The sequence below is a fragment of the Ornithodoros turicata genome, chromosome 7, assembly GCF_037126465.1.
Source record: "Ornithodoros turicata isolate Travis chromosome 7, ASM3712646v1, whole genome shotgun sequence".
NCBI lineage: Eukaryota > Metazoa > Arthropoda > Arachnida > Ixodida > Argasidae > Ornithodoros > Ornithodoros turicata.
The window spans coordinates 34,813,841-34,841,243 of record NC_088207.1 but is presented as its reverse complement, the minus strand read 5'-3'; the positions used below and the strand labels follow the sequence as shown (position 1 = coordinate 34,841,243).

At 46.4% G+C, this 27,403-nt stretch overlaps 2 protein-coding genes across 2 annotated transcripts; one reads left to right on the top strand and one right to left on the bottom strand.

The window, feature by feature from the left end:
• Positions 1 to 248: 248 nt before the first annotated feature.
• On the top strand, positions 249 to 27,403 carry LOC135400909 (uncharacterized). The gene is made up of 9 exons (XM_064632914.1): positions 249 to 279; positions 5,729 to 5,899; positions 7,098 to 7,198; positions 7,276 to 7,363; positions 8,407 to 8,565; positions 9,472 to 9,610; positions 25,384 to 25,598; positions 26,802 to 27,088; positions 27,153 to 27,403. Exons 2-9 carry the CDS (start codon positions 5,831 to 5,833, stop codon positions 27,370 to 27,372), a joined length of 1,278 nt encoding a protein of 425 aa, XP_064488984.1. The 5' UTR covers positions 249 to 279; positions 5,729 to 5,830; the 3' UTR covers positions 27,373 to 27,403.
• On the bottom strand, positions 1,328 to 3,169 carry LOC135400582 (uncharacterized). Its single transcript, XM_064632417.1, has one exon. The coding sequence runs from the start codon at positions 3,167 to 3,169 to the stop codon at positions 1,328 to 1,330; it is 1,842 nt and encodes a 613-aa protein (XP_064488487.1).

Sequence of the window (27,403 nt, the reverse complement as noted above, 5' to 3'; positions counted from 1 at the left end):
TCAAGCGCTGTGCTGCCACTGAAAGAACTTCAAACATGCAGATGCACTTGTTGGACGCCCGCAAGATTAAAGGTGGTGCTAAAATCAAGATATATCGTTCTCTGTGCCGCCGCCGTGTCTAAATACGCGCCGCGGCCGCCGCCGCCGCCGCAAAGGACAAATTGACCTGTGTTCCGTCGTGTGCAAAAAATGCATGAAAAAATGTCTTGGCGCACTTCTCTACACAAGGCATTCCCCGTCGTAGCGGCGCTTGGTTGAGGCGCAAAGTGAGATTTCCAGGTGAGACTTGACTCACATTGGCGATTTGGTTTAATAACTTATGTGTTACTCCGCACTATGTAGCGTGTGACATTTGTTACGCATGTGTTGGTGCTGTAACTCCGAGAGACGCGTCTGACAAATGTTTATGCTGCGTAGGCCAAATCTGTGATGAGAACGAGGTCGACACTTAATAACACTTACTTCTAGCTTCTATCGAGGACGGTGAATACTGACTATCCGCAACTGTTTTAGGAGTTCGGTCTCCGCAAACCAGAAAAACGACGCACACGTTGTGTTTTCCTTCTTGTTCTTACGACGCACTAAGCAACACCTATGGCTCATCGCTCAACAACACCGTCACACATGCAGTAACGAGTCACTGTTAACAACAATGTGTTAGCATTAGACGTATTCTCTTACGTTTTTTTTTTTTTTGCGTTTTACACGTTCTCTTGCGTTCTATGCGTGTTTTATCATACGTTAACTTTTCTTTTTTCTTGTGTAAGGAATGTTGAATACTATGTTGAAGACGACGACTCAGCGCCTGCACGCCCACGCGATTGCTCACGCTTATTCATTCTTCTCCTAAGCACAATCCAATAAACATCGTCACCTACTTGCTCTCCCTGTACTGTATTCCAAAGTGGTGCCGTGACCAGGATTCGAACCTGGGTTACTGCGGGCACAACGCAAAGTACTAACCACTATACGACGCTTTTGAACGTCAAGGCATTGTCCGAGTAGATGGTTTGGCAGATTCCTCTACGAGCTGTAAATCTTCGGAAGGCTTGCAAGAACTTGATCGCCGACATGTCCTCGCACAGCTCTAGGTGCACAGCTCTTGTGACTCGAGCTTGTAGAGGTGCTGGACGGGTCTCCTGAGTGTCGTTCTACCACGAGTCCTGATCAGACATACCCTAACTCGTCCATCTGAACCCGTGAAAACTTTATCAACGAGGGCCATTTTCCATTGAAGCCTGGACCAGTTGGGCTCTTTGACGAGAACCACATCTCCGGTTCGAACGTCGCAGTCGTTTGTCCCTTTGGAGTGGTATGCAGAACGTAGTTACGAGAGGTATTCTTGCTGCCACCTATTCCATACTGCATTGAGGTAGTGCAGCTGTCTTTTCCATGTCTCCCTTATCTTCGTGGACGATGAGTCATGGATTGTGTTCCGCGATGTGGTGGATTCCGTCGATTGTGGTGCGAGTAGACGTCTTCCCATTATCATGGTTGCTGGAGTGAGTGGTGTCGGCTCGGAGTTTTCGTTGTAAACAAAGGTTATAGGTCTTGAGTTCATCATCGCCTCCACCTCAGCCAGCAGAGTTTGCATTTCGATGAAGTCTACGACGTTCCTGGACAGGGTTTTCCTCAATGCTGATTTTACGGATCTTATCAGTCTTTCATAAAAGCCACCCCACCATGGTGCGCGCTCCGGTATGAATTTCCAGCGGATTCCGTTACGTGAAGAATAGTCCTGCACCAGTGGGTCCGTTAAGATCCTCTGTATGTCCCGAATTTCTCTTGCGACCTTTTTGAACGTCAAGGCATTGTCCGAGTAGATGATTTGGCAGATTCCCCTACGAGCTGTAAATCTTCGGAAGGCTTGCAAGAACTTGACCGCCGACATGTCCTCGCACAGCTCTAGGTGCACAGCCCTTGTGACGGCACAAGTGAAGAGGACAATGTAGCCCTTGTGGTAGTTCCTCGTTCGCTTCAACATTACTGGTCCCGCAAAATCGATGCCGGTGACCTCGAAGGGATGACTCTTCGTCACTCTGTCAGGTGGAAGTTGGCCATCAGGTTGTGTGAGATGCCTTGCGTCGTTTCTTCTGCATGTCACGCAACCTCGTAATATTCGCTTGACTTGTTGGCGTGCTCGGAGTATCCAGAACATTTCGCGTAGCTGCACTAAAGTGTCACGCACTCCGCAGTGGAAAACTTGTTGATGGGACTGTAAAATTAAAAGGCGCGCATAATGCGAGTGAGTTGGCAGTATGATTGGATGACATTCCGAAAATGTTTGCCGACTACCACCCATTCGTCCTCCAACGCTGAGGATGCGGTCGTCGTCAATAAATGGCCTTAGATCTTTCAACGTCGATGTTCGCTTAAATGCATTGTTGCTTCCGAGTGCGCTGATTTCGTCCGCGAATGCAGATTCTTGTTCTTGCCTTACCCAGTAGCGTTCGGCCTGTTGAATCTCACTAGCGCTTAAGGGACCGTTGATCCGACCTATTGCTCTGGAGTTCTTGGTGAACCGAATTATCCACGCTGTTACACGATGGAGGTTATTGACATTGCTGAATCGTCCCAGATCCATCACTGGATCCGAGCACGATGGTGCGATGGTCTGGAGCACAACCTGCTCTTTATGAACGTGAGTGCGTGTCATCTCATTGACTTCAGGAGATGGCCATTTGTCATCAGATTCCGCCAGCCATGATGGTCCTTTCCACCACAGCTTGGACTGAAGCAATTTCTTGGGACTTGTTCCTCCCGTCAACAAGTCGGCTGGATTTGCTTCTGTTCCCACGTATCTCCATCGATCTTTCTCTACCTTCTGTTGAATTTCTGTGACCCTGTTGCGCTCAAACTGCGGCCAGCGGTTTGCGTCCCCTCGTATCCATTGCAAAGCAATCATTGAATCTGTCCAAAAGAAATCGGAGGTGGTGAGCTTGAAATTGTCCCGCAAGTAGCTGGCGAGACGAGCTGACATCAGCGCACCAAGTAGTTCCATACGAGCTAGAGTAACCTCCTTCACTGGTGCTATTCTTGATTTTGCTGCGATCAGTTGTGTTTTGTATCCGTCCGCGCAGCCGCCGAGACGTAGATAAACAACGGTACCATACGCGCCGGGGCTAGCATCAGAGAAAAAGTGTAGCGGTGGCTGGATCTCAGTGCTCATGTCCGGTAATTAACAACGTGGTATTTCAATGTCTTTGAGATCCTGAAGCTCGTTGTGCCAAGCGCCCCATTTACGAGCGAGCTCATCTGGTAGCGGAGCATCCCACTCCAACCCGTGCTTCCAGATTTCCTGTAGGAGCATCTTTCCGGTGACGGTGTACGGAAGGATGAAGCCCAATGGGTCATATATTTGTGCCACAGAGCGCAGCACCTGTCGTTTCGTGGTCATGCCGTTGTACTCTCCTGATGTGCGGTGGAAGTCAAGTGGGAGAGACAGCGTGTCCTGCTCCTGGTTCCAAGGAATGCCAAGTACTTTCGTTGTGTCCAGCACCTCTACAAGCTCGAGTCACAAGAAAAATAGACGAAATCTTGAAACACTACGTCGTTCTCATCTGTGGGTGGCAGGCTGTTGAATACTATGTTGAAGACGACGACTCAGCGCCTGCACGCCCACGCGATTGCTCACGCTTATTCATTCTTCTCCTAAGCACCATCCAATAAACATCGTCACCTACTTGCTCTCCCTGTACTGTATTCCAAAAGGAATGAATGAGACTTGTTAAGGTTGTTAAAGGTTATGAAACGTTGATCGCAAGCATTTTTGTCAACAACAACAACAACTACATGAATGACGATGGGATGAGGTGATTCACCGCAACAGTTGCGGTACCATATACCTGAGTGCATGTGGGTTAATATATGAGTGGGATGACGATGAAAAAGATAAGGCATACACACTTGCACACACACACATTACACACGCGCAAATGAGATATCACACACGCGGGCGCGTCGTAACTCACGGGGATAGTAGTTCATCCTATCTTTTCTTTTCTTTCCTTTTTATTTATTTCTTATTTCTTAACTTTCTTAATTTATTTATTTATACATTTATTTAACATCAGCGACCCTCTTCGAAGAAAGGAATGGTAGGTATATCATCCGCTTCTAATATCCTTCGTGCTGCTGTCCCACGAGCAACTCTCCGTGAGTTTTGGTTTGTTGCGAGGTGGCATCTAGCACGTACATCAATCCCAGACATTCCGTGAGCTCGTCTTCGGGTGTTGGCGTTGCGATGGTTGTAGACTAGTGCGTTTGTTGCGTTAAAGGGAGCCAGCCAATATGGCTGGTCTTCCACGATGATGCCAATACATATACATTTGAAAAAAAAAAAAAAAAGATTAAAACTTGAGGCGAATGACTATCAGTCTGCAAAGTTTGAAGCGCTAGAAACGTCATTTTCTATTTTTACGACGGGATGAAAATGTGTAACCTTTGCTAAATTCACCCTGTAGATCTCCGTACAAATCTGTAGATGTGGCAACACTGCGACGGCCGCGCACCGCGTCTTCCCTCTGCCTGTGCGCATGCGCAGCACGCCGGCATGGGAGGAGGAAGGGAGGAGAGAGGTCTTCTCCGAGGCATACACGTACACTAGACGGTCACGATTTTCCAACTTGGCCGTTCCAATGCTAACGCGTTAAAAGCAGGAATGCCATGCGTATTGAAAATACGGGAGCCAGGTACGGCGACGCACAAAGTAGGACACACAGCCCGCCGACAGGAGTCGAGCAGACACCGCAAAGGCCGGAAGAGAAAACTCCTGACGTCACGACTGTTCGAAGTGCGGCTTCCAGTCGGGGGCAAAAGATGCAACTTCAAAATTGTATTACAAATGCTCGGTTAAGGTGAAAAAAAAAAAAAAAAAAAAGGACGACCCAACCAAGGGCCCAATAAAGCTAACGCCTCAAGCAAAAGAAAATATCGTATAGCAGAGACCGCGACGTGCACTAACACGTCGAGAGTAAACTGATGGCTGTCAGGAACTCAAATAATTGAAGACTTGGTGGTCTAGAAGTCTTGATGATGAAGACTTGATAGCTCATGACAAGTGCCTAGTACTGCAACTAGACTGAATGGCTTAATGCTGACTGTTTCAACTGTGCGAGAAAAATATCTGTCTCCCCGATATGCGTGGGTTCATGAAGACGTGATCAGTATTCGCCAAGACGCTGCAGCTGGAGCAGTGCCGGTGCCGTGTATCCGAGTTTGTGCTTTGAGAAAGCGAGAAAGGACTAAGGAAATGCTTAACTGCAACTTGGGTAGCGCTTTGCACGCAATGAAATCCAACGCAGAGTTACTTGAATATGGTTATATTATATTTTGTATGACTTCTTCCACAGAAAATGTGCTTGCCTATTTATGCCCTGCCGAAATTATGAAACAGCCTTCTTTGATATAGCATAAAATAATGCGGCTAGAAACGTCACCGCTTCGATTCGAATGATTTCGCTACTATGTTGTCCTAGCTTCAATGCGCGTCCTTGGGCATCGACATGATCTGCAGGAGAATTCCTAACACTGGTACCGCATTGTGAATGCGATGTGCGAAATATCGCAATATCACAGTCGCGATTGGGGTTGGCCAACCAATCAATAAACACTGAAATTTAAATTTTGAAGTATCACAACTGAGCTGTATATAGGGTTGCCTATCTATTGAAATGCACCACCACTGAGTGTCTTTTGTGTCGTATAATAAAGAATCATGAACTTCTAGGTGATCAAATAGCAAAGCAGATCCACCACGGTAGATATCTTCCCTACATAAACCCGGGCAAATGTCGAGCTTTTCGCAGTGGTTGTGTGTCAAACAGCAACGATGTTTCTGCCCGAGTCCGAAGACTCTGCCCAGTACACCAATGATACACTACGAGTTTCTTTGGGTCAAGTAAGTTCTCTTGTCACGGATAACGGAAAGTTGGAGAATTAAAGCATCCCAGATTTCACGAGATCATCCTTACGATGGCGTGCCTCATCATTACCCGTGTTCCTTATAGATACGATTTTCCCAGTTGAACATATCCCAAACAGCAAAATGCACTGAAAGTCGAGTGAAATAGGGGTGGACGGGTAGGTGAAAGGCCTTGAACAGATTCATGAAACTACAGAACATTGATAAGACACATACCGTCCACCCCTATTGCACTCGACTTTCAGTACATTGTGCTGCTTGGGATATATATAGTAATTTAGACGAACTCAGCGACGAGGTATACACAGACGAACAAGAGACAGATGAACTTAACTGAACGGGTGAGTCTTATCAGATAGATAAGTTGGGTAACAAATGTGTCAGCACGCCCACTGCGTTGCTTTTGCACCAACAAAAAAATGCTTGTCGACAAGCGTGTGTGGTGTGCTTGAAGGATGTGTTGTCAACGGGGTGCCGGGGGGCGTTGTTTGATGGCAAACAACAACAACTTTATTACAAGATGATGACTGGGGTGTTTCATCGCCAGGGGCGACACTACCCCATTGCTGGTGGTGATGCGGGGAATGAAATAATGAGCCCCTTCACAATGAGGATCGAAGTCCTATGGTACCCAGAAAGGTGAAGAGAGGTTTGAGGGCAGAGCGTTGGTGGGCTGGATGTGGCCAGGGACCAAGCAATTTTGTGAGAGAGAGCGGGCGATAGTCTAGCTCGTACGGAGAGTACGGAGAGTACGGTTCGGGAAGGTTGGTAGCGTGGGAAATGGAGAAGAATGTGTTCTAGATCTTCTACAGCACCGCAGTGACTGCAGTGGGGAGAGTCAACTTTCCTCAGGCGGTAACGCCACTGTGCTGTGAAAGCCACATCGAGCCGCATTCGATGAACTAATGCGGCACCTTGACGAGAGATATGTCGAGGCAGTAGCACTAAACGTTGGTTGAAAGTTCGACGTTCACCTGCCTCTTGTTCGTCTGTGTACCTTGTCGCTGAGTTCGTCATAGAGATGTACCAACTGGCCCCTTTTGTGGCTTATATATATATATATATATATATGGCTATATATGACTTTATATGGCTATATATATATATATATATATATATATATATATAGAGAGAGAGAGAGAGAGAGTAATTTGTACGTTTTGTCTGCAATCAGATACCACCATTCAGTCACCTGCAAAGAGGCCTAAGAGGAGTTCATGTGCGTGGAGTATTCGAGATGTTTCTAGACGCCATTGTACGGGCCACTAAACGGAGGTTAGTGTACTCGTAGCCTTTTCGACTCAAAATGATGTACATACTATATCGAAGGAGTGTACACTGTTGTTCCATAGGTTGTTGGTGGTTACTCGCAATGAGAGGCAATGGGGATACAAGCTGAACGGTTCCTTCACGGGATTCATGGGTCTTGTACACCGAAATGTGAGTCCAACAATAAATATATTTTACGTTCCATCCAGCAGGTTCACCACTTATACAGCCGCGAGTGCACCGTTCGCGAGACGTTGCCACCTTTCCACAGCAGTTCATTGCGTTCGCTGGGTGTGTCCCCAATAAACGTCTCGCGCACAAGAGCATGGCGTTGGACTCCAAATGTGCGACCAGATCTTAGCCCTGTGCACATGCTGCAGTGCAGGTGTGGATCTACGCTTGACCCAGTTAATAAGGTGTGACTAACATGTTCACAACCACAGCTATAAGTATGCGAGTCATGCGAGTCGTTTTTCAGCCAATTATTAGACGCCGACTAGAGTTATGCTCCGACGCAGCAGACAATAAAACGTCCCGAACCTCAAAAGTTGCTTTTCGAAGCATTTGTGGCACTTGTTGCTCTCTGAAGGATCGGCAGAATGGACGGTATCTCTAACAGTAAAACTTCGTGTCTTTGCGTAAATGTTCTCTGTGCCTTGCGGCCGTGTTTCCAGTCATATCGGTTGCGCTTCCTCATGTTGTTACAATAATTCCGTTGCTGCACCTAAGCCACGCGAGGAGCACCAAAATATCGAATAAAGTAGCAAAATCTTCGCAAGTGATCTGTAACCTAACCCAACGTAACAAAACTTTATAACCTGTCCCAAAAGCTACGCGTAAACAGCCAATGTAATGACTGCGCAGTTCTTTATTCCTATGTACCTTCTAGCTGTTCGTTTCTTTTCCATTGCACTTTGCACTTAAAAACCACTTAGCTGAAAGCTGTCCTGGCAAAAGTAACATCAGTATGAGCGCCAATTTCCTTTTCATAGTATTTTCGTCAAACTACGCCATTACCGAACCTGCGTAAACATCTGCACTGCTACAGCCTTGTGTGCTCAATACAGGAGCAATGAAGCCTCCAAGCTTCTTTAATAAACTCTTCCATCATATACCCAGGGCTATTTGGTGTACCGGTGTACACCTTCTGTGTTTGACAACCCTTTTACGACACGTATTTCCAAGAACGAGATTCATTTCCACGTTCCCTGCAGGAGACGGATGTATTCCTTGGTCCAGTTACCCCGACGATCGAGCGAATGGAAGCCGGGCACCATTCTCCTCCTTTAATTTTCACAGAAGTCTCCGTGCTCACAAGAAGGCCGGGGAAGTTCGTTCATCCGTTTAACTTCGCCAAGGCATTTGGTTTAGACGTAAGTTCAAGGGCACTATAGAGTACGGAAGTTTGCCCTCGTGGGACGAAAGATGGCGTTACCTTGACACCAACACAAAAGGAACGGGAGGGATGTTGATCAAAGGAGTGAAGTGCATATATAAAGTAAACTTCACAGTAACCCCTAAGAAGCCGAACTCCTAAATATACGAGGCAACTCAGACAACTGTTTGAGTAGTCTGTGTTGTGTTGTATCTTTTGCGTGCCCACGTTCGAACTTTTTGTAGTGCAGAGTCTATCTGCCAGCTAGCCTGAATTTATGTCATTTTATCATGTACAAAGATATCATTGTACGTATAGTCGCAGTACAGAAAATAGAAAATGAAAAAATGCCGCGACCAATCAAAGTTCAGATGTCATAAAGAGTGTCCACGAATGAAATGTGTTTGCATACGGGTATCTGTACTTATGTGAAAAGTCACTATTCTGAGGTTGAAACACGCATCTGTATTGTGTTATATTGTATTTATTTATTTTCATTTATCCCGGAAATGGAAGTCGGGCACAAAAAGGAAGAATCCCTGACGATGTGCCCGACCCGGTACAACATTCCAGTCGGTAAATACAATAACAACGTGCAGAAAACAAGTTACCGACAACAGGACAACGTACATAGACAAGAAACAGAAAAGAAAACAACAATATCAGAGTGAATCGGTAGTGTGTAATAGTCCCATTAAGGTCTCGTTATTCACGTGAATTGATGGGACTGGTTCGAACAGATATCTCCAGGAACTTATAACGTCTGAAAGCAAAGGCACCAAGTTTTGGAACCAAACGCCTAAAACTTTGATTTGTTGTACTGCATCTAGTAGATCTGTATTTAGTTACAGCAGTCCCGGATGTTCCTCTAAGAGCGAGTTATAAATTGACCCTGTTACATTAGGTATGGCTCACCATGATCTTCGTGGCCTTCGTGCTGGCTCTACTTCTAAGCCTAAGGACGAAGTACGAGGGTATTGCGAGACACCTAGCAATACTTGCATCGAACCTGTGGACATGCTTCTGCTACATGATTGGCGCAGGTGAGACCATAGTTAATTTTAGTTGTACTGCACCTTGCAGACTTCACGGATTGGTTGCTTGTGGATCAAGAACGACTCTAGTAACCCAACATTTCGAAAGTCGCACTCTATAAGACACAAAGGAGGAAAATGGAGTAGTAATTGCAGCTTCTAGTGCCCTATAGATTGCAATTACTACCCATTTTGGTCTCCTAACCCCAAAATTTACTCCCCAGAACTGCAAATAGTCACTGAACTTCGCAAATGGTCTCCTGAATGCAACAGTCTACTTAAATATGAGCTCTTCGTGAATTTGATGGAATAAGGCTATATATAACATAGCTAAATTAGCAATTTTCCACCCACACTGAGGAAGAAATAGCTAGAGGTTCTTTCTGTCGAAATTGTACCCTATGCGTATCGCATGATTTTATATCACTCGACATAGCAGGCTTGACGGTTTAATTCTATGTATCTTCATTCATGCGTATGAATTATGTACCTGGGACTCTTAGAACAGAGCGTGAAATGCAGTTCGCACTCTGTGACAATCATTTAGTCCCGTGCAATGTATTCAGTCTCGTGTAGTCCCGTGCAATGTAATGTATTTAGTCCCCAAAAGCAGTAAAATTACTCCGTTTTCTTTTTTCTTTTTTTTTCTTAGAGTGCGTGTGGAACACGGCACGTCAAAACATTTACGTTTGCAAGCGAGGGAGCCTTAGCGGAAATTACTTTCTGTTTACACTGTCGCGCAGTAAAAACACTCTTCCTCTTTCGTGTTGCTACCACTGACTTAGACACATAGGACCTTTAAAAGTTAATGGATTCACCATATCAAAGTTATAGCTAGCATGTTTTCTGGCCACCTCGCGCATTCACACAGCAAGGCAGCGCATGCCTAATACAACTGTGTTGCAAGAGAACGTACATCACAAAGGCAATAAGAGGTGGGGGGGGGGGGAGGTGCTCACTGTATCATCAGCAACACCATTAAGAAGTAGGCATTATAAGTAGGAATTTTTATTGACAAAGACTTTTGTAATGCTTCCGGCTGCGTATTTACACCAGTGCACTTGCATTAGGAATCACGTGAGCTGTATCTGCAAGGCATGCCTGACATTAAGAAATACGGTGGAAGGAAACAAGCTTCACAAACGAATCAGGGTCTTATTTGGCATGCTAATCCAGCTCGTGCGTTGAATGACCAGCCGGCATGTTAATTTGCGGCCTGCGCTTGCTGCTCGTCTGGATGCAACAAAGAGGTCATTAAACGTGCGCTCTTTTTTAGGTCTCTGCCATTTGGCTGCATTCCCCCCACCGGTTCAGGCAGTGCGGCAATTTCGTATTCGATTGTTCTTTCCAGTGCCGCGCACCCTGGGCATGTTCCTGTTCGTTTTGTAAAAGTGCGCGCCCAGTTCTGGGCGATTTCAGGGCCAGCCTGCAAGTGCAGGATAGGAGGTGCGGCAAGAGTGTGACTAATGCGGTCCGCGACGGCGGCGTAGAAAAGGACGCCACGTTGTTTGCGAACGGTGTGCAAATGCAAACTGAGGGAAAGAAAAGCACTGAAAAATAAAAATTTATATATCAGTATATATATATATATATATATATATATATATATATATATATAGATACTCATTGAACGATGCGACAGCACCAGAGGACACGTGTTTCGCCGTGTTTGCGGCTCGTCGGCCCTGGGTAGCTGCGCATCGTTCCGAATTGGCAAACCAGGGGTCACTCAGCGAGCGATATACACCTGGGAGGGTGACCGAGCACTCCTCAATGCCACAGTGCAAGCCAGTGAATTACAAAGAGGGGGGAAAAGCCATTAAAAAAATAGGTAAATGATGCTAGACGTGTTTGAAATTCAAACTTACAGTTAAGATGGCTTCTATGGCTGCACGTAGAGAAACAGATACTCATTGAACGATGCGACAGCACCAGAGGACACGTGTTTCGCCGTGTTTGCGGCTCGTCGGCCCTGGGTAGCTGCGCATCGTTCCGCACCGTGCTCGGTCACCCTCCCAGGTGTATATCGCTCGCTGAGTGACCCCTGGTTTGCCAATTCGGAACGATGCGCAGCTACCCAGGGCCGACGAGCCGCAAACACGGCGAAACACGTGTCCTCTGGTGCTGTCGCATCGTTCAATGAGTATCTGTTTCTCTACGTGCAGCCATAGAAGCCATCTTAACTGTAAGTTTGAATTTCAAACACGTCTAGCATCATTTACCTATTTTTTTAATGGCTTTTCCCCCCTCTTTGTAATTCACTGGCTTGCACTGTGGCATTGAGGAGTGCTCGGTCACCCTCCCAGGTGTATATCGCTCGCTGAGTGACCCCTGGTTTGCCAATTCGGAACGATGCGCAGCTACCCAGGGCCGACGAGCCGCAAACACGGCGAAACACGTGTCCTCTGGTGCTGTCGCATCGTTCAATGAGTATCTGTTTCTCTACGTGCAGCCATAGAAGCCATCTTAACTGTAAGTTTGAATTTCAAACACGTCTAGCATCATTTACCTATTTTTTTAATGGCTTTTCCCCCCTCTTTGTAATTCACTGGCTTGCACTGTGGCATTGAGGAGTGCTCGGTCACCCTCCCAGGTGTATATCGCTCGCTGAGTGACCCCTGGTTTGCCAATTCGGAACGATGCGCAGCTACCCAGGGCCGACGAGCCGCAAACACGGCGAAACACGTGTCCTCTGGTGCTGTCGCATCGTTCAATGAGTATCTGTTTCTCTACGTGCAGCCATAGAAGCCATCTTAACTGTAAGTTTGAATTTCAAACACGTCTAGCATCATTTACCTATTTTTTTAATGGCTTTTCCCCCCTCTTTGTAATTCACTGGCTTGCACTGTGGCATTGAGGAGTGCTCGGTCACCCTCCCAGGTGTATATCGCTCGCTGAGTGACCCCTGGTTTGCCAATTCGGAACGATGCGCAGCTACCCAGGGCCGACGAGCCGCAAACACGGCGAAACACGTGTCCTCTGGTGCTGTCGCATCGTTCAATGAGTATCTGTTTCTCTACGTGCAGCCATAGAAGCCATCTTAACTGTAAGTTTGAATTTCAAACACGTCTAGCATCATTTACCTATTTTTTTAATGGCTTTTCCCCCCTCTTTGTAATTCACTGGCTTGCACTGTGGCATTGAGGAGTGCTCGGTCACCCTCCCAGGTGTATATCGCTCGCTGAGTGACCCCTGGTTTGCCAATTCGGAACGATGCGCAGCTACCCAGGGCCGACGAGCCGCAAACACGGCGAAACACGTGTCCTCTGGTGCTGTCGCATCGTTCAATGAGTATCTGTTTCTCTACGTGCAGCCATAGAAGCCATCTTAACTGTAAGTTTGAATTTCAAACACGTCTAGCATCATTTACCTATTTTTTTAATGGCTTTTCCCCCCTCTTTGTAATTCACTGGCTTGCACTGTGGCATTGAGGAGTGCTCGGTCACCCTCCCAGGTGTATATCGCTCGCTGAGTGACCCCTGGTTTGCCAATTCGGAACGATGCGCAGCTACCCAGGGCCGACGAGCCGCAAACACGGCGAAACACGTGTCCTCTGGTGCTGTCGCATCGTTCAATGAGTATCTGTTTCTCTACGTGCAGCCATAGAAGCCATCTTAACTGTAAGTTTGAATTTCAAACACGTCTAGCATCATTTACCTATTTTTTTAATGGCTTTTCCCCCCTCTTTGTAATTCACTGGCTTGCACTGTGGCATTGAGGAGTGCTCGGTCACCCTCCCAGGTGTATATCGCTCGCTGAGTGACCCCTGGTTTGCCAATTCGGAACGATGCGCAGCTACCCAGGGCCGACGAGCCGCAAACACGGCGAAACACGTGTCCTCTGGTGCTGTCGCATCGTTCAATGAGTATCTGTTTCTCTACGTGCAGCCATAGAAGCCATCTTAACTGTAAGTTTGAATTTCAAACACGTCTAGCATCATTTACCTATTTTTTTAATGGCTTTTCCCCCCTCTTTGTAATTCACTGGCTTGCACTGTGGCATTGAGGAGTGCTCGGTCACCCTCCCAGGTGTATATCGCTCGCTGAGTGACCCCTGGTTTGCCAATTCGGAACGATGCGCAGCTACCCAGGGCCGACGAGCCGCAAACACGGCGAAACACGTGTCCTCTGGTGCTGTCGCATCGTTCAATGAGTATCTGTTTCTCTACGTGCAGCCATAGAAGCCATCTTAACTGTAAGTTTGAATTTCAAACACGTCTAGCATCATTTACCTATTTTTTTAATGGCTTTTCCCCCCTCTTTGTAATTCACTGGCTTGCACTGTGGCATTGAGGAGTGCTCGGTCACCCTCCCAGGTGTATATCGCTCGCTGAGTGACCCCTGGTTTGCCAATTCGGAACGATGCGCAGCTACCCAGGGCCGACGAGCCGCAAACACGGCGAAACACGTGTCCTCTGGTGCTGTCGCATCGTTCAATGAGTATCTGTTTCTCTACGTGCAGCCATAGAAGCCATCTTAACTGTAAGTTTGAATTTCAAACACGTCTAGCATCATTTACCTATTTTTTTAATGGCTTTTCCCCCCTCTTTGTAATTCACTGGCTTGCACTGTGGCATTGAGGAGTGCTCGGTCACCCTCCCAGGTGTATATCGCTCGCTGAGTGACCCCTGGTTTGCCAATTCGGAACGATGCGCAGCTACCCAGGGCCGACGAGCCGCAAACACGGCGAAACACGTGTCCTCTGGTGCTGTCGCATCGTTCAATGAGTATCTGTTTCTCTACGTGCAGCCATAGAAGCCATCTTAACTGTAAGTTTGAATTTCAAACACGTCTAGCATCATTTACCTATTTTTTTAATGGCTTTTCCCCCCTCTTTGTAATTCACTGGCTTGCACTGTGGCATTGAGGAGTGCTCGGTCACCCTCCCAGGTGTATATCGCTCGCTGAGTGACCCCTGGTTTGCCAATTCGGAACGATGCGCAGCTACCCAGGGCCGACGAGCCGCAAACACGGCGAAACACGTGTCCTCTGGTGCTGTCGCATCGTTCAATGAGTATCTGTTTCTCTACGTGCAGCCATAGAAGCCATCTTAACTGTAAGTTTGAATTTCAAACACGTCTAGCATCATTTACCTATTTTTTTAATGGCTTTTCCCCCCTCTTTATATATATATATATATATATATCTTGAGAAGTTGGAGTTGGATCGGACGGCTACGTAATTATAGTTGAAATAAATGGGAGACAGAAGACGAAAGTAGGGGAAGTAACAAAAAAGGGGTTTATTAAAACTTAAAAATCATAAAAGTTAGGGAGGATGTCTACGTTACGGCGGAAGCTCCGCCTTCTTCGGGACAAAAGAGCTAAATGTGGCCACGAGGCTGTTAAGGGGCTTGAGAATGACGTGGTCGGTTGGGGGAAATTCTCGCCACCTGGCGGTTGTCAATTGGGGAAATTCCAGAGCGTTTTTGTGTCAGGTCCAGGAGTGGGGTCATCGTCCTTGTGGGTCAGTGGGGATTTTGATCTGCCTGAAACGAGAAAAGGCAACAGGGTCTTATCTAGGTTGTTAGCCTTCTTATTGTTGACAGCATGCCAGGGTCCTCGTTAATGGCCCATCGGAATTTGTAAATTAGGTAAGATTCCCGTTGTTCCCGGGAGCGGTCGGAGGTAAAGTTCGACTGGAGAATAAAAACTGAGGCTTCGTTGATTGAATGTTCTGGTTGTTTGAAATGGCGTGAGACTGGAAGATTAGGTTTCTTGGTAACATCCGATCGGTGATTGTTGAATCTAATTCGGAAAGAAGTTTTTGTCTGACCCACGTATTGGGCCCGGCATGTGTTGCATTGGATTAGATAGATAACGTTGCATGAGTTACAGTCTACGTCCGCGTTGATCTTGACGGTAAAGTTGGAATTCGTACTTCTGACCGTTTGTGCGGTCTGCATTAACTTGCAAATCTGGCATCTCCTGCCATTACATGGATGACAGCCCGCCGGATGGCTAGTGGGTTCGCCTACTTTAGAGCGGACCAAGCTATCTTGTAAGTTACGTGTACGTCTGTAAGCGTCACGTGGTGGATTAGGAAATATGTTTTTCGTGCGTTCTGACTGGAGAAGGATACTGTGGTGGCGGCTAAGTATGTTGTTAATGTTTGGGATATTTCCGGCGAATGTTACAGTTAAGTTCACGGCATTACTTTCTGATTTGTTTTGTCTTTTCTCCAGTAAGCTTAGAGGCTTGCCATGCGAGCTCTGTTGAGAGCATCTTGAACTAGATCGGGTGGATACTGACGACCGACAAAGGTTTGTTGCAGCTGTTCTAAATTTCTGTCCAGATCGTCGTCATTCGAGCAGATTCTCCTATACCGAAGGGCTTGACTATAGGGAATGGCCAGTTTCGTGTGGCGAGGATGACAACTATGGAATGACAAATACTGCTGAGAGTCTGTGGGTTTACGGAACAGATCAGACGTTAAAACTCCATTGGTTAGCTTAATTTGAACATCAAGAAAGCTAACAGTGACGGCAGAATAGGTGTGAGTGAAGTTAATAGAAGTATGGAACTCATTGAAATCGCGTATAAATTCCAATAGGCTGTCTTCCGAATGTGGCCAGATCATAAATATGTCATCAAGGTAGCGCTTGTATAAAGTGGGTTTGTCCTCACGCGTGTTCAAGAATGCCTCTTCTAGTGAACCCATGAATAGATTTGCATAGTTTGGTGCCATTTTAGTGCCCATAGCGGTGCCGTTGACTTGTAAATAGTGGCCATCGTTAAATTCAAAGTTGTTGTTCTTTAGGATCAGTTCTAGTAGAGTAGATACGACAGATGGATCACAAGAAGAATCAGAGTACTCTGATTCTTCTTGTGATCCATCTGTCGTATCTACTCTACGAGAATTTCCCCCAACCGACCACGTCATTCTCAAGCCCCTTATCAGCCTCGTGGCCACATTTAGCTCTTTTGTCCCGAAGAAGGCGGAGCTTCCGCCGTAACGTAGACATCCTCCCTAACTTTTATGATTTTTAAGTTTTAATAAACCCCTTTTTTGTTACTTCCCCTACTTTCGTCTTCTGTCTCCCATTTATTTCAACTATATATATATATATGTTTGTAACTCAAACGTCGCCATGTCAGTACTGGACAGCTGTTTCGTATGTATTGGCATCATCGCGGAAGACCAGCCATATTGGCTGGACAGCTGTTGTATTGTTGACTCTATGAGATGAGCCACAGAAGATTGTGTACTCATCTTCCTAAGCTTGTTACCCCATTGTTCGTATCTCGCCTATTTCTATCCTTGAGTCAACAACTGAGACAAGTTCTAAAACATTGCCACATTGCTATCGCACTGAAGTGCAGCATCCCATCGTATACTCTCGAGGAGTGCCAACACCACTGTGCTTCACATTTAAACCGCCCCACATCTCTTACCAATTCCCTCCCCTGAAAAGCTTTTTCGGCCTTCTTGGGCCTAATCAGCAGTACGCAGGCAGGCAACGTTTGAGCGGATGGCGTCAGAAGGTCACGTGGCACGTGATGCCTCCCGTCAGGGTGTCCTAAGACACCTCTGAAAGCCCAGTGCAAAGCCAGTCAAGTGTATAAGGGAAAAGAAAATTAGCAAGAGCTCTTTGGCTGCACGTGTAGCATATGTTTGTAAGTCAAACGTCGCCATGCCAGTACTGGACAGCTGTTTCGGCCTTGTTGGGCCATCATCAGCAGTACGCAGGCAGGCAACGTTTGAGCGGATGGCGTCAGAAGGTCACGTGGCACGTGATGCCTCCCGTCAGGGTGTCCTAAGACACCTCTGAAAGCCCAGTGCAAAGCCAGTCAAGTGTATAAGGGAAAAGAAAATTAGCAAGAGCTCTTTGGCTGCACGTGTAGCATATGTTTGTAAGTCAAACGTCGCCATGCCAGTACTGGACAGCTGTTTCGGCCTTGTTGGGCCATCATCAGCAGTACGCAGGCAGGCAACGTTTGAGCGGATGGCGTCAGAAGGTCACGTGGCACGTGATGCCTCCCGTCATATATATATATATGCGAATATATTCCAAAAGCCGGGAATCATAATGCATGGAAACAATAACACCGACTTAACATAACAAACTAACCAATTTATTCAGACGTTTCGTCTCCCATACGGGAGACATCATCAGTGCACCCTCGGGTAGGGTTGCCACCAGGCCGGTATTATACCGGCACGGCCGGTTATTTGCTTCCTCTGCCGGTTGCCGGTAGGAAGGTGATACCGGCAGCCTTTTGCCGGTATTTGTGGCTCAAGACCTTTCATAAGGGCTTTTACGGGGTTTTTCCTTCAACATTCCATTACAGCTTGAATAAATCTGGAGCACAGACCACACTCCGCAGTCACCAGTCGTTTTCTTAGTTATTCATTATTATTATTATTATTCATTGTTATTATTATTATCATTGTTATTCATTACGTCTTGTGTTCGGAGGGTACAAGAGCAGTGGTTGTGCAAAGCTGTTGGTGGCTGTGTCGAGCCAGCTAGAACGTTCCTCACCCACTTTCCCTTTCCCACGAGCCTTTCCTCCTTTCCCTTTATTCCACCTCCTCTCCCTCAGCCGGTATTTTTCACTCCGAAAGGTGGCAACCCTACCCTCGGGAGGGAATGAGTGACCGAAAACCAGTTAAGTCTTTGTATACATCGGGAAGTGGGCCACGGTTGGCGTTACATGCGGTAGGCTCTCTTTGTATATGCCACGATTCTAGGTATTTTCGTGGCCCCCACCGTTGTTCCCGTGCCAAGGTTGTAGCATTCTCATAGTTGAAACTGTGTCCCGTTTTCCAGCAGTGGTCAACGAGTTCCGTCTTTAGCCTTGTTGCATTTGTCGCTCTTTCGACGTCTCGCCGGTGTTCCTTAATCCGGGTGCTGCGTTTGCGGCCGGTCTCCCCAATGTATGTTATGTCACAGTCGCGGCAGTCTAACTTGTACACAACACCGGTTTGGGATTCCGGGGAAATCTTGTCTTTGGGTTTGGAGAGGAGGTCATGCAATCTGATGTGAGGTTTAAAGGTGGTCCGAATTCCTAATGGAAGAAGAGCTCGGCGGATGCTTTCGGACACACCGCTGACATAGGGAATTGTAACAACCCCTTGTTTGGATGTGCCTTCTCTCGGTTGCTTTTTCTCTTCTATTCGTTTCCGCGTGTTTTTAATGAAATGTGGCGGATAACCACGTTTTGTGAGTGACCGTTGGACAGTTTTTTCTTCTGAGGCGCGGAGTTCAGGGGTCGAAGCGAGGTGCTTCGCACGGTCAAGTAACGTGTTTACCACGCTTCGTTTATGTTCGGGGGGATGGTGGGAACTGAAGTGCAAGAAATTGCCTGTGTCGCAGGGTTTGCGATGTACGGTTGTCTCTATGTGTCCAGCTTCGGCTCGGCGCACACTAACGTCCAGGAAAGGAAGCACGTTGTTCTGTTCCACCTCATACGTGAAACGTATTGAAGGCTCCACGTTGTTTAGTATAGAGTGGAGGTCATGTACGTGATTCCGGTTTAAGATGACAAAGGTGTCGTCCACGTACCGCCGGTAGAACTTGACCGGGAAAGATGCCTTTTGTAGTGCTTGTTCCTCCACGTGTTCCATGATCAAGTTGGCCATGGTCACTGACACTGGACTGCCCATCGGGCAGCCTTCGATCTGTTGGTATACCTGTCCTTTGAACGTGAAGTATGATTGTTTCAGACAAAAACGTAGTAAGATGATGATGTCCTCCACCGTCAATGATGTACGTGATGGGAGGGAGGAGTCATTACGCAATCGTGTTTCAGCGACTTCAACCATGGTCGCAACAGGGACGTTAGTAAAAAGCGAAACGACGTCAAAAGACACCATGATGTCTTCTTCATCGATAACTTGATCACGTACTAGTTGTATGAACTCACGGGAATTACGTACGGTCATGTTGTTATTGCCGGTTACAGGTGAGATCAGTTCAACAAGGTACTTTGAAAGGTTGTAAGTTGGTGATCCAATGAATGACACAATCGGACGTAGCGGGCATTCGGGCTTGTGCACTTTAGGGAGGCCGTACAGTCTAGGAATGGAGCCATCTGAGGAAAACAAGCGGCGATAGGTTTCTTCATCCAAGCAGTCTTTTTTCTTGAAATTGCGAAGGTGGTCGACGAGGGACCGCATGTAACGCCAACCGTGGCCCACTTCCCGATGTATACAAAGACTTAACTGGTTTTCGGTCACTCATTCCCTCCCGAGGGTGCACTGATGATGTCTCCCGTATGGGAGACGAAACGTCTGAATAAATTGGTTAGTTTGTTATGTTAAGTCGGTGTTATTATTTCCATCTTGCATATATATATATATATATGTATACCGGGTGTTTCAGTTAAATCCCCGGGCTAAATAATTCGCGAACGGGTGCACCAATCCACGAACTTTCTTTTTTACAAGTATCTGTCCGATACCACCTACAAGCTGCACACCGTGTGAATGAGTGGGAGGCGCTCATTATTAAAATAAAAATGCAAATGAGTTTCGTCAAAAAGCGTATCTTCTAAAGCAGGGCGCTGTCGGCATTAAAATGGGTACTACCCCTTTTGGGACCTTCAGTGGACACCTTTTAGAGAAAAATCTGCCACCGAAGCGGGTCATTTGTTGCAGTAATTAATTGGTTTCGGTTTACGTATTTTTGTCGCGGCGCAGCGCAAAAGGACGCTCTTTCACTCCCTTATCCATCAATAAATTACGTCCTTACATTAATGAATTACACCAATGAAATACGCCCTTTTGCGCTTCGCCGCGACCAGCCGCGACAAAAATACGTAAACCGAAACCAATTAATTACTGCAACAAATGACCCGCTTCGGTGGCAGGTTTTTCTCTAAAAGGTGTCCACTGAAGGTCCCAAAAGGGGTAGTACCCATTTTAATGCCGACAGCGCCCTGCTTTAGAAGATACGCTTTTTGACGAAACTCATTTGCATTTTTATTTTAATAATGAGCGCCTCCCACTCATTCACACGGTGTGCAGCTTGTGGGTGGTATCGGACAGATACTTGTAAAAAAGAAAGTTCGTGTATTGGTGCACCCGTTCGCGAATTATTTAGCCCGGGGATTTAACTGAAACACCCGGTATATAATGAGGGAAAAAAGCGTTTGAAATTCAAAATTACAGATTACGATGGCTTCTATGGCTGCACGCAGAGAAACAGATGCTCATGGAACGATGCGACAGCACCAGAGGACACGTGTTTCGCCGTGTTTTCGGCTCGTGAGCTCTGGGTAGCTGCGCATTGTTCGGAATTAGCAAACCAGGGGTCACTCAGCGAGCGATATACACCTGGGAGGACTGAGTACTCCTCAATGCCACAGTGCAAGCAGTGGCATTGAGGAGTGCTCAGTCACCCTCCCAGGTGTATATCGCTCGCTGAGCGACCCCTGGTTTGCCAATTCCGAACGATGCGCAGCTACCCAGAGCTGACGAGCCGCAAACACGGCGAAACACGTGTCCTCTGGTGTTGTCGCATCGTTCCATGAGTATATATATTATTCTTTTATATATTTCTATATCTTTTTATCATGCGTACAAGGAGCAGAATGATGATAGAACGTTCCAGAGCTAGGACAGCGAGTGCAGCCGAATCGACGGTACATACTTGCATTATGGCTTGCATGCTGGGAGGTGCGGTGGTCCCGGATGTCCCTCTCACCACCCTATTCCGTTTATCTTTTTCTTCTTCATTCTTTTTATGTGTCCAAAGTTTTTATCGTGGTTTGTTTTGCAAAGTTAGGGCATTTCACAAACTGCATCAGCGGTGGGTGTCGGACCTTGTTTACATCGCCATCAAAATATTTCTGCACAGACATAGACGTTACAAACCTATCATGAGAGTCCTAACATGTTGACGTACTTCTGCCTGTCGCACAGAGCCCGGAGGAGTTCCGTGTCGATCAAAAGCAGAGCATAGGCGACTCACAGTTTCGCTGCTGCAGATAACGCCATTGAATAACTGTTGCCTACGTGTAACGTAGGGACAGGTAGCCACTTATGTCTCACGATGGTGGTTATTGCAGAGCACAAGTCCCACGTGGATGCTCCAATCGATACCTACCTACAAATTCGCAGCCAGCAGCATAGCTGTGTTTTCTTTGATTATTGAGAGGACTATTCTGTACACCTTATGCTTCATTGCTTTGTCGCTTTGCACGAATACATTACCAAATTCGCATCGCATATAGGAGGAAGAAGCTCTGAGTATGTACCTTCTAGTTTCAGCAGCTAACGACTTTTCTTTCTTTCTTACTTTCGTACTTTCTTCTTTCTTTCTCACTTTTAAAGTTCCTCCTCATGGGTCGTTTGCGTTACTCGCACTTCTACTTATGCAGGCATCTTGCTCTGAGAAAAATGTAAATCTCACTTTTTATGCGCCATTTGTTTTTTTCATTCGCCACTCATTATCGCGTGTTGCCTCTGCCAACGGCGACATACCCGCACTGAGATTTGTCCTGCGTATGGGGCCCTAAACAATCTGTAGGGTAACTGCAGCGGATTCATTATAAGTATAACCTGGTATTGCAAAATCATTGCGATATGCGCACGCTCGAAAGAGAGAGAGTGAAAAAAAAAGAACGTTTGTCTTGGTGATTGTTCATGGCATCTCACAACACTATCCGCTTCAAAGTTTGTTCATTTATTTATTTATTTCAAATACACCCCAAGGGCCATTGGGGAAGGGCAGTACACTGCGGGTGAAGGACATGGCAGTACATACAAGGTAGATAAATACATTACATGGTTAATATACACGAAAACAAACTAGCAATTGCGATACAGAAATCGTAAAATAATTAGTGGTACGATGAAGATAGGTACATTTCAAAAATTGATAAGTGAACACACAATATACTGGAAGGGAAATAGAACACGAAAGTAAGTACTGAGATTACAAAGGTAGAAAAGTTTACGAATATCGATGTGCACAGCACGATGACAAAAGAACGTTAGCGCACAACATGCAAACGAGGGAAGAGGAAATGGCACGGGACGAGCACAGAGACGGGGGGGGGGGGGGGGGTATATGTTTATTCACACAAAAGGAGATGTCAGCCCGGCAAGTTCCGGCTTGCACAGAGACGGATTGTACCAGAGCCGGATATTAAAAGGGATTCTGGCCATTGGGAGGAGTGCCAAAAGAGGCTTGACAAAACCGGCACTGCAGTATACAATTTCGAATTTAATTACTGAATCTTATGGATATACATGCTTGCCTTTTTTATTTCAAGTATTCACGTAGATAATTTAAAAAATTGTACCGACGACAGGATGTGTACCAGCAGGAGGTTCTGCCGGCGGCGGAAAACCAACGGAAGCAGACGACAATTCCCGACGTGCCTTGCGCAGCCTAGGTGGCTTTCGTCAAATTTGCACAAGAAATCCACTAGTTTTCCAGATTGCGAGAGGTATCCATATCAATCCTATCAAATCCACTTGCCACCCAAAATGACGCTGCCTATGCTGGATAGGGGGACAAATAGTGTGTATAGGTTGATCGATAGTGCCCCATATTGCAAGACATCATTGGTCAGAAAGCTGAAAAAGTGTTTAGAGCTTGAGGTATAGGCATTACCCATTAATGACCAGACTCCCGTAATTTACGGCTCTGGATCGTACAGTTTTTGAGCTCGATGTAAAGACAGGGATTGGAAATTTGTCTTTGAAAGGTTGCCGCTAAGTTCCGCTAATCGAAGGAAAAAGCAGTTGTAAACCATGATAGTAATTGTCTCCATATGCCTCGCATAATTCCAGCTTCCGTACCAGGTAAGTACCATTCTGTGAAACTGTTAATTAAACGAAGTGATGTGTAACGACTTATCGAAACTGATCATGTTTCTTTTTTTGTTTTTTGCAATGTACTGAGGCAAGGAATTCCAATTAATTATAGTTTGTAGAAAGAAAGGTTTCGAGGAGGACACCGTTCTAGTAGCAAGTCTTGTTACCTTAAAGGAGCAGTCTAGAGGCCCACAACTTTGTTCCTGTTTTTGGTCAGTATGGAATGTTAGACGGCCGAAAACAGTTTTCCCACAATTAGTGCAACCGTAGAGAAATTGGGACACCTGCAATAGCTCCTCTAACCTCCCGTGCGCGAAACACCCTCCTTCGCCTTCACGATAGGCACGTGATGAGCGCCACCACGCGCGTCACTATGTGACGCAAGTGGTGAGGACGCTCCTCATTGGACCTGGGATCACATGATCGAGGTGAGCAACTTCGCGCAGACCGAAGCGTCTGCTACCGCTTCGGAGACGCCATGCGTTCTCCGGCTACGTGATGTCCGAAACGGAGGGTTTGAAGGCTGTCCACGACACAACCACGATTTTTTGGGACCGCAGACACCACGGGAAGAACGAGTTGTGCAGCCCGAAATTAATTGCGCTTGTACAGCGAAAACCCCGTGCTCCCCGACAGTGTGCAGCCTGTCCGACCGTTTTCACCGCGCAGTTAGTTCAGCGGCTAACAGGTGGCGCCACAATACCGCCGCCATCGCTTGCTTTCTGCTACTGTGATTTCTGAGATTCCACAGAAGCCACGGATATATTACTCTTGTGATCGTAATCTTATTTTCTCAGGCTGCATATATGCTTTGTTTTTTGTTAGAAAACGTGATATAAATCATATAGAGAATAGAAGTCAACAAGAAACAGCTCGCAATGTTCGTAGCAGACGGTTTTTCCTACGAACGAATGAGGGACTCTCTACCACAAATGTCACAGTAGAGTGGGAGTGGTCTGCAGTTGGAGCGCTCCGGCCTGTCGCCGCGGCAGCGATTTTCCAAATTAATTGCGCCGTGGTGAAACAACTTTAGACAGAAATTTTTTGTGGGAATTGCTTTTCACATACTTTTTTACAAGATGACAGCAGTTTTTGACCATGTTAGATACCACTTTGATGCTCCTTTAAGTGCTTTCAGAGCAATATCATCACCGCTCGGGGGCCATCGAACGACTGCAAGGAATATAATATATAGGGGAAACTAGTTTTTGATGTATTGATTTCTGGGGGGGGGGCAGAAGTGATATGGATGGCACGCTGACACATACTTCTGTGAGTCTATTATGTGTTAAAGATACGCAACTTTGAACAGAAATATTTTGTGGGAATGCTTTTCACATACTGCTTTACAGTTTTTGGCCATGTTAGATACCACTTTAATGCTCCTTTAAAAGGGTTAAGGTTAAGAATTGGGTGGTTAAGTTTCCACATAATTCACAGAAAATTCGAGAAGTTAAAAGCTGGGAGTATCTAAAACACTCCAAGGGGTGGTTGAAACTCCTCATTCTAGCGTAAATGAAAGAAATGAAGCAACAGCATAACAAGGAATAAGGATAGGTTGGTCGCAATGCTCGTTGGCAAGTCGAATTGCCAGCGTCGCGCTGTGGTTTGCGTACACGACCTGCAATCGAGAGGTGTGTACGCAGAAGACTGTCGCATGATTATCACATGTCACATGCTTATCACATGTCGCGTGATTATCACATGTCACATGCTTATCACATGTCGCGTGATTATCACATGTCCCATACTTATCGCATGTCGCATGATTATCACATACATTGTAGTTGCGTTTTTGGGCAATGTTGATTTTAAGAGGGAAGGCCTGCGCCATTTTTGTGTGAATACCTAGGTAGCGGCCGCCGCCTATGGGAGCATACGGAGCCTATATAAAAAACCTATTTATTAGCATATCTTCTCCAGTGCCAGTGCTCTATATATACTGATATGTTGAATTCTCGTGCGCCCCCTTGCCCTGTTACCTTAAATCGAACGCCCTTACTTGATTTTCAGATGTAAGCGATGACCGGGGCTTGAGGCGCCGCATAGTCTGGGGATCATTCAGCATCTGCATGTTAGTAATGATGTCCCTACTGAGCAGCCGACTAGTCAGCACCATGCTTATTAAAAACGTCGAAGACCACATCGACAGTGTTCGAGACATTCCACGGTTTTCCAGAGTCAAGGTGGTCGTGGAGAAAGGCACCATCTTCGAAACATTCATTACGGTACGCAGTATACCACAGTGACGTTTGTTCCTGTAAGGATTTTAACGTACGAAACATAGTGAAGTGAGTGTGTGTGAGTGTATATATTTTGCACAAGAAGGTCCATGCACCTCCAGCTGTCTGAGGCAGTGTCCTCTTCTTGAGTAGTGCACACCTTTCGAGGGAGACGAGTGCTGCACTATGGTAGGGGTACGGTGCCACTCAGACCGCTTGCTCATTTATACCGCACATTCAATTGGGGCGCTGCATCCGTTGGCCTAATTCAGCAGCGGGTTGTAAATTACGCGTCTTTCTTTTGGGAGCGTTCATCTCTATCGACCGCTGACGTTGATAAGTTCCTCAAAGTGGACAACAGAGTCATTATGGTGTGTGATGTTAGTTGGGGCGGACGGTGAAAGCGACCATCACTAAAGGTTGGGACGAGGTAATAGCGTGGCATGACCAGGAATTGCGACACAGAAACATTTCTAAAATGGTTTTAATACCAGTGAGTAGTGAACCTGGGCTAAGCAGACTCCAAGCCTTACAGAGATGGAAATGGCAAGCCTTGAACCAGTGCACCAGACCTGAGTGGTTGAGGCTGGTTGAAGTGCTGGAAGTTGGAAAAATATATGGAAGGTGTCAGGAAAGGTATGCAGAGGGTGATGTTTTAAAGATGTCTGTAGTGGTAGCAGCCGGTGCAGTCCACGATCCCTCACGTCCGACGCAGAATGTCCTCCCGTGGATCGGTCGCGTTCTCTGCAGCCTTGATGCCTTTGTCGATGCCGCTGACTCACGTACCCGCACTGTCTTTTGGCACCAAGTCATGACATAATCAAGCGTGTACTTTCTGCCAATGTCATCAGAGGAAGCACGCAAAGTGGTGCTGTTACGCTTACAGTCCACGTTGTTGACTACACGGGTCAAAGTCGCCTAATGTACTGGTGCCCACTACGAAAATAATCGCATCTCGTGGACAAAGTGAACATTTGGTCAAAGTGCACGTTTTTAGAGGGAGGACGCCTGTCACAACCCCTTGCTTGTATAGGTGCACGCAGTTCAGTTGATCACTCTGGCTAAACGGACATGTGGTCGATTAGATATAGTCATCAATGGTATAGGGTCCTGGGACAAATGGCACGATGTTCAGTTTTTTTTTTCCTTTCTCGTCGTTTTATTAAACTTCCTGTGACGGATGACTCTAACGTTATGCTTCTTCCCCAGAAAAATAGACTGGAAACCTTCAGGAAGTTGCTCAGACAGATTGAAACGTCACACGGACTCTTCAGAATCCCACCTGTACAAGAGAAGATTCTGAACCAGGTCGAAAAAGGAACGCACGTGATACTGTGCGACCTCTTCTTCCAACAGACAGTGTTGTCGAAGCGATTCGCTCAAAGAAAAGGAAACTGTGGCTACCGACGGGCGTCAGAAATTGTTGCACAGATTCCGGCAGGAATGTACTACAGGAAAGGGCTGGACTCCGGACTGAAGCGGTCTCTCGATTTTATGTGCGCGTATACCATTATACAGTGCAGTATTGGTCTTCGAGTAATTATGTTTTCTCTTCTGCAGTGCAACCGGAATAATAGAGCAGGAACTGTTCCATCGCCCAATGCAGTCTTATACCGTTAACGCTACGAAATGCCTCCAAGAGGCTGAAGAATCTGTTTACGCATTCAAATTGGAGGAGCTTCAAGGATCATTCATCGTGTGGGCCATCGGCATACATTTATCATTGATCGTCTTCGTTGGTGAGCTGACAATGTCAAAAAGACATTCAAGGATCTCCTGAATAAAATGTCACTTGAACGTCACTACGAAAA

Excerpts from the sequence above, each read along its gene's own strand:
- LOC135400582 (XM_064632417.1), bottom strand. The coding sequence starts at position 3,169 with ATGAGCACTGAGATCCAGCCACCGCTACACTTTTTCTCTGATGCTAGC.
- LOC135400909 (XM_064632914.1), top strand. The coding sequence starts at position 5,831 with ATGTTTCTGCCCGAGTCCGAAGACTCTGCCCAGTACACCAATGATACA. Across the intron at positions 5,900-7,097 it reads TACGAGTTTCTTTGGGTCAA|ATACCACCATTCAGTCACCT; the intron begins GTAAGTTCTCTT and ends GTCTGCAATCAG. Across the intron at positions 27,089-27,152 it reads AAGCGGTCTCTCGATTTTAT|TGCAACCGGAATAATAGAGC; the intron begins GTGCGCGTATAC and ends TCTCTTCTGCAG.